The 7,504-nt window shown below is 45.1% G+C and overlaps 1 protein-coding gene across 1 annotated transcript in view; it reads left to right on the forward strand.

Moving 5' to 3' along the window:
- Nucleotides 1-27: 27 nt before the first annotated feature.
- Nucleotides 28-7,504, forward strand: part of NUP160 (nucleoporin 160) — a 33,316-nt gene continuing 25,839 nt past the window's right edge. The window contains exons 1-8 of the mRNA XM_085307311.1: nucleotides 28-277; nucleotides 404-614; nucleotides 2,201-2,423; nucleotides 2,814-2,892; nucleotides 3,792-3,906; nucleotides 5,106-5,264; nucleotides 6,248-6,325; nucleotides 6,569-6,666. Coding sequence (XP_085163437.1) covers nucleotides 75-277; nucleotides 404-614; nucleotides 2,201-2,423; nucleotides 2,814-2,892; nucleotides 3,792-3,906; nucleotides 5,106-5,264; nucleotides 6,248-6,325; nucleotides 6,569-6,666 — 1,166 coding nt within the window. The 5' untranslated portion in view covers nucleotides 28-74. The remainder of the gene's footprint in view (nucleotides 278-403; nucleotides 615-2,200; nucleotides 2,424-2,813; nucleotides 2,893-3,791; nucleotides 3,907-5,105; nucleotides 5,265-6,247; nucleotides 6,326-6,568; nucleotides 6,667-7,504) is intronic.

Consider the following 7,504-nt stretch of genomic DNA (forward strand, 5'->3'; position numbering starts at 1 on the left):
CCCGTGGTGCCCCGCGGCGCCGTTTTCCCGTGGTGCCCCGCGCGGGCGGGCGGGAAGGCAGGTGGGGGCGGAAGATGGCGGCGGGGCTGGCGGAGCGGAGCTGCCTGGAGCTGAGCGGGGCGGCGCGGGGCCCGCCGCGGCGGGTGCGGGAGGTGGCGTTCAGCCCACCAGGCACCGGCCCGGCCCTCGCCGGCCGCTACGGCGACAGCGCCGGCGGGTTCTGCTACCAGGAGAGCGCCCACCTCGCCGCTGTCACCAGGAACCGCTTCATACACTGGTGAGTGGGCCCGGGCCCGCCGCCGGCGCTGCGCCGGCCTCYGCCTCGGCCCTCGCCCTGGGCCTCTCCCAGCTCCCTGGCTGGGCCCCCGCACCTCCCACCATACCTGCTCTGTTTTGCCCTCAGGACCACGTCAGGGGATGCGGTGGAGCTGGTGGAGGAGTCGCTGGACATCAATCTCCTCAACAACGCGGTGCGACTCCGCATCCAGGGCTGCCCGCTGCTCCCTGGCGGCGTGCACGTGTGCGAGGTGCAGAGCCACCTCGTCATCCTGCTCGCCACTGCACAGACCGTGCACCGCCTGCTCCTGCCGCACCCTGCCCGCATGTACCGCAGTGTGAGTACCAGCACCTGCCTCTCCCGGGGGTCCTGTGCATAGTCAKGGCGTGCAGGTGCTTCCAGGACCTCCTGCTGTGCTAGTCACCCACCTCAGTACACCAAGTATGCAGAGTCCTCAGAAAAGCACCTACACGAGTTGCAAGAGTGCAAAGACCTCAAGGTGTTTCCCATCAAGATGGGGAGGTGGTGGTACTTTCAGCACTGTTGCTGGGCTTCCTGCAAACCTGGTGATAACAGATTGCATCTATCATGCCTACGTCATATGGGCTGACTGGGTATAGAAACGCTTACGGTGAATTGCTAAAGAATACAAATCAGAACTCCTCCTGTGCCTTTTAGAGTTGGGCACATAGATCTATGGGAATTTGAATATTCCTTSTTAGCAGATTAGTTTGTTTCATAGCTATGTGATCAGAATTTATGTCCTGTGCTGGAGTTGTCTAGTGTTTCCAGAGGCACAGGTCTGGACTGTCAGTTAAGGGGCCTCTCTTTAGTTTCATGGAAAACTCTGGCTTAATTTCTTACTCAAATGACCTACTAATGTTTCCAGTTAAACTGCTTTYTAGATGTGTTAAACTGCTAAATTCACAAGTCCTCTCGTTTTTGGCCAAACGCAACAGGATTGTTCATCAACAGAAGGCAGATCTCTATGTGAAACTGAAAACTGCTGGAAAAAGTATCTGTCAATTTGGAACAAAAATCTGGAAATCTCTCACTTCATGTAGACCTGAATTTAGTCAGACAGCATGCATTGATGAGTCGGTGGCCATCAGAATAAGATTTACAGTATTTCCATATTTACAGTGTTAAAGTGGCTTGGTCTCACTCTGRTGAGCTCCTCATCTTCCTTGTCTCTAGTCATATTACTGCCTTTGGCTATGGTTGTGTGTGTGTGTTCTGGTGTTGTATTTGCTCTTCGCAGTTCTTAGACCAGGCATCATGACATGGAGGACAAAATAGTATTTGGAGATAGGAGCTAAGCAGTTCAGAGAAAGAAGGCTTGAGTGGGTGTGTAACTTGTGTATAAATAACAAGGTATATAATCAGTTTCATGTGGAAGACAGATCTTATGCAAAAATTACATTACATTTATCCATCTGGTGTGACCTTTTTTCTTCATGTCTCTATCTGGATGTCTCTTGGAGAAATCATCATCTCTTGCTTTTAGGGTTCAAAACAGCGTTCCCATGCAGTGATGCTATGCTTTTACAAAYCTGCTATCTTTCTGGGACTTGTTGCCAATGTTTTGTTATCAGCTGCTCTCAAAGCAGCTGATAGAGGTAAGACTAGAGGACTCCTTTGGGGATGTTAGCTTATGTGCAGGAGGGAGAGAACACTCTGCTAAAAAAATTACAAGTTTTAAATCCCTTTCATACCTGCTCTTAAAGAAGAGTGGTCATGGATTAAAAGTAAGGAAAACAAGAAATGGCAGTGACAAGAGAGTTCTTACCAGAAAGATCCCTTTTATAAAGTAGCAGAGCTGCAACTGCCATTCCACTGACATTATTTTTTCTGTGACTTTGTGTGTGTGTGTGTGTGTGTGTGTGCAGAATTTGTACTCGTTTCTCTGTTTCACGTTTCCAGGAGCTGATAACAGAGAGCCAAATGCAGTCCGTGTTTACAGATATTGGCAAAATCAACTTCAGAGATCCTTCAAATTACTACATGATTCCCAGCGTGCCAGGCCTAGCATCTAATTCTGTTGCCTCAGCAGCTTGGCTTAGTAGTGAGGGAGAGGCTCTCTTTGCTCTGCCCTCTGCTTCGGGAGGAATCTTTGTCCTTAAGCTGCCTCCTCACGATGCACCTGGTAAGAAACTGGAACAGGCTGTGTCTGCAAATCCATATCTTTGTGAAGCACAGTTTAGTGTTATCCTACACACTAACAGAKAGCCTTACCTGGACAGGAACACCCATTCCACATGGGATATGTTTTCGAGTATGCTCTGTGCGTGTCACTGTGGTCTTTGCAGTTGTGCTGGTACATCTTAGCTTGTCCAGTAACATGACTTTTACAGCTTTAGACTTCATCTGATTTTGATTTTTATCATGTGTATCTTGTAATTTCACTACACACATGTGCATGCATGCACACACACCCTTCTATATCAGATCTGTGAAATCCCATGTTGGTGGAAGTAAGTTCTCTTGTTAACAAGCACTCAATATATTTTTAAAATATTTCTCTTTATTTTGAAAGGAACAGTTTCAATTGTGGAACTGAAACAGAGCTCAGTGATGCAGCGTTTTCTTACTGGTTGGATGCCAACTGCCATCAGGTTAGTGTTTGGTGACAAATAAATGAAACATTTTTTTTATTATTATTATTCCCTCATATGGATACCCATAGTGTTTCTAGCTGAAGTCAAAGATAAGTACAAAGAAGTCAGCATCTATAAATACTTTGTCAAAGAAGTWAAGTAACTTGGTCACAGGATCTAACACAGTGCTGAAGTTGGGACTTCAGTGCTAGATTAGTTCATCTTAATGGGGTCCTGCTGGTTCTGTATGTCTGTGTCTATGAATATATTACATCTAGTAATTGGGTTCTGGGGATTTACCCAGGATATGGCTCGCAGCCAGGGCAGATTAAGGATTACAACAGTGGTACGTTGTTGTCCTTGTTCTGAAATGCCAGGCTTGTTCCTGATCAGCTGATATTATGTGTGAATGACACCAGACATGCTATGTACTGGTGAGGCTCAATTTTGGACTGTAACTGTTATGGTATCTATGGCTGCAAAAACAAATTCTAAGCCATAGTGTATTGTTTTCCAAAAATTGGAGCAAGTCCCGCAGTACCTTGACTTGGACCATGAGTTAGAATGGGTTGAGGCACTTAATGCAGAAATGAATATTTTTGTATACCTCATGTATGTTACTGTCTCAGCTTCACAGAATCATAGAATGGTAAGGTTGGAAGGGACCTCTTGAGATCATCTRGTCCAACCCTCAGCGTAGTCCATATGGGGATTGGACCTGCGACCTTGGCATTAGCAGCACCACGCTCTAACCACTTTTGTTTACCCTCTTTTCTTGTGGTCTGAGACCACTACTCTTTTTTTTTAACCCTTATTTTAAATGCAGTGTGATAGAAACCATGTGTCTTGGATCTATGCAGTACCCTTGACTTTTTTTTTTCCTCCTTTAATCTTTGAAATAATACTTGAATTTTCAGAGGTGACTGTGGCCCATCAGACCTGCCTATCAGCCTCTCTGTTCACTGCCTAGATCATGACGCCTTTCTCTTTGCTCTCTGCCAGGACCATAAGCTTAGAATGTGGTCCTACAAGGTAAGTGAGGCCTGGGTTCAGGGAGTACCATCTTTCATTGCTGATTGTTTTCTGCTTGGGTGACACTTAGAGGCTTGAGAAATGAAGGCTGGATGGTTAGCATAGATTTGATCTGGTATTAAAACGTGTTCCAGTTAACTTCTGCTTGCTGGGCTTTGGGCAATCTCTTGAGACTATCATAGTTTGTGTTTGTAGTTGTGCTTGGCAAGTAGATGAGTTTCTATATGGCAAAGCCTTTTATGTAGGGAGAGCACAGGTTATCTGCAAACTCATAAGGGTGTTCAGGAAGGCAGGCAGGAACACTTCAAGGGATGAGAAAGTATATCAAATCATTTTCAGTTGTTTTAGAAGTAATAAGAGCATCTTTGTAACATGGTTCCTTGTCAAGAAGAAGGTAATAAAAGCCTCACCTAGCTGAATGCCACTTGTTCCAAATATCAGTGCCGAAGTTAATCAACCAGATACAGCTGCTTTCATGGCTCGTCTGCGTTGGAATGTGTGCGTGTGTTAAGGGAGGGAGAAGGAAGCTTTATTATACATGCCTGGACTTTGAAAGCCCATGTTCAATGGGAGAGAGCATAGGTGAGATAGGGAAAACTAAGCAGTACTAAAGAATGGTTCAGGTACATGCATGGATGCTTTGTTTGCATCCTTAGGGGAACGTCTATGCAAACTTTGAACATGCTGCTCCTCATAAAGCAGCTCGGAGAAACATCAAACGTGATGTTCTAGTTCTTAAAACCAGGCTGGTGTGGTACTGGGAGAGACCAGTCTCTYTTGGTATTGAGGATCAAATGGAGAGGAAGAGAGCAGATGATGTAGAAGGAGAAACAGCCATGTAATGCAGAACCCACTGTTCTCTAAAAGCACGGGCTATAACTCCAGCACTGAGCAGTTTCTTGATGGCCGCTGTCTTGACTTTATTCATGTTTCCGTAGGAGCGATTTCTGCATATAAAGCTTCTTACGCAGGAAACAAGGAAGCTTATCTGTTTGTGTCTGTGTTGCAGTCCTTACCATCCTGGTCCCTGCTCCATGCAACAAGCTCTAATCTATCTAATGAGGGAGAAGGTGGAGGGGGTTAAGAGAGGGGCAGAGTGAAAGGAGTGGAAGAGAAGGGGGGGAACCAGGAAGCAGATGAGTAGTTTCTCAGTCCTGAGTTTTCCTATGCTACTTGTCTGATACCTTTATTTTGGACAGGATCAAATGTGCTTGATGGTTGCAGACCTTCTGGAGTTCATGCCAGTCAGTAGGGACCTGCGGCTTGCAGCTGGGACTGGGCACCGACTGCGACTGGCTTTCTCCCAGTCACTGGGGCTTTATCTCGGCGTGTATATGCATGCACCCAAGCGAGGGCAGGTATGCAACAAATGTGTCTTTCTTYGCATATGCTGAAAATACATTTTCCTACTTGGATTTGAGTTTGTGCATGAGGCAMCAAATAGAGAAAGGTTTCATGTCTGACGCTCTAGGGAGGACACTACTTTCTGAATAAACATTTGTGCTCTTGAAACGCTGTAAGACAGGGGTGCTCTTGCTTTGGGAGTGGAATTCCCTGTGGAACTAAGATGACCTGTGAGTGCTAGTTCACTTGTTCACCTTCTGTTCCGSTTAGATCCTGAAAGCACGTTCATGCTGTGGGAAAATGAAAGGTCTGAGAGTAGCCAAAAGCATGGAAATGCCAGTAGTGTATTTATGTTGGTCTCCTGGGAGCATACAAATGTATTACTATGCATTGCCAAATGTTGACTACTGTACAACTCCAGCTTCATGTAGTGAATAATAAATTTAGCAGAGCAGAAATGACAGCACTCTCATCTGTTGGACAGTTTACCCGTCCAGTTCTCTAGGGTATTCTTCTGTCCCTCTAATGGTGTGTTTGCTCTTGTCAAAACATGCAGAGCTTGGTTTGCAGCAAGTGGCCTGTGGAAGCAGAACTTTTTCCATCTTACCCTCCTTGCTTGCATGCATCATCTAATCTTAAGCAGTAACCAGAAGTATTATCATTGTTATTTTTCTATTGCAGTCTTTCAAAAGAGGGCTAGAAATCCTTCAAATTCAGGACAGAAATTAAGATGTCCCTCCCAAGAAGGCTGATATCAGTGCATAGCATAGAGGGTGGGCTTGGTTAAATCCACATTCACGTATGCTGAGGTGACTCAGTGCATTGTGTGTTCTGCTTGGCCTTAATCTCACGTAGGCAGCTCTGCCATCAGATGTCTGGGGACTGTAGCATCAAGGCAAAAAGTATGACTAGAGAGATGAGTTTCCCTGTAGTGTGCTCACTACAGGCACAGATACTAGCGTATCTTTAGCAAATAACTTATGAGATGTGTTTGTAGTTCTGTGTCTTCCAGTTGGTGAGCACTGAGAGTAACCGCTACAGCCTTGACCACATATCATCACTGTTCTCTTCTCAGGTAAGTGCTCAGCCTGGCCTCCCTCAGAAAGTACTGAGATAACAGGAGGGTTGCTCACTGAAAAGGTGCAGAGCTCTCTAAAGAGGCCTAGACTTAGGGATTTGTTTTGTGAGTAAACAAGAATTTTCTGTTCCAGTTGTGATTAAATGAATCAAGGGAGTGCTTTGCTAGTATGAWTTATGCACGTTTCTCTGCTGTACTTGAATTTATAACAAGAAAGTAAATCTGTGCTATGTCTTCTAGGAGATTCTTGTTGATTTTGCCTTAACCTCGGCTGAGATCTGGGCACTGTGGCACAATGAAGAGAACCAAACCGTTGTGAAATACATCAATTTCGAACAGTGAGTTTCTGCTGCACTRGATTGCTGGAGTTGAGAGCCTGGCAAAGGGCAACTTTGCTGTCCTGGTACTGCTTTGCTGACTTAAGTGTGTTAAGATGCAGTGGTACCTTGTTCTTCCTATTGTGGGGTTTGTCAAATCCACAGCTCAGTTTTCCTGCAGTGCAGATTACTTGGATTTTTTTTTTTTTGTCCTGCTTTATAATAAAGCTACAGCTCAGCTGCAGGAATGTGAAAAATGTAGAAAGCCAGACAGGCTTGCTGTGAATGGAATCTGCTGCAAGTGTTGGAGGGAGGGTTGTACTTTCCTGACAACTCCTTCAAAACTGGCTGATCTCTTCCAAGAAAGATCTTGTTTTGAAGAGAACAGTGATGTGAAAGTGTCAGCCTTATTTTTATAAAGCCAGGAGGATAGGGTGTGTTTTGTTTGTTTGTTTGTTTTTAAACACAAGCCAGACCAGGCAATTATATACTGGGTAAAAAGTGCTGTRCGTATTCTTGTTTAGGCAGAAGAATCTACCAGTCAGTCTAAGGAAGAGTTACTTGGTGAGCACTTGTGAAAGAGATAACATTGATAAAAATTAAGGAACCATAYTGATGAGCCTCTTCAAGAATCTAGCCTGTTCTTTTACCTCAGGAATGGGGATACCACCACTAGGCTCTGCTGCCTAAATCTGTCATTTGTCACTTGGTCAAAGTTACTCTGTTAACAAATCTGAGGGGCTATGGTTGCTTTAAATTTTGTGATGACTACTGGCAATGACAAATCTGGTTTAGGTGACTGCTCACAGAGGCTCTGTGTTGTAGTACTGCAATACAAAGCTGACTGTTTTGTTCCTGT

The sequence above is a fragment of the Rhea americana genome, unplaced genomic scaffold (genome assembly GCF_003343005.1).
Source record: "Rhea americana isolate MKP2758 unplaced genomic scaffold, rheAme1 scaffold_257, whole genome shotgun sequence".
NCBI classification, from domain to species: Eukaryota; Metazoa; Chordata; class Aves; order Rheiformes; family Rheidae; genus Rhea; species Rhea americana.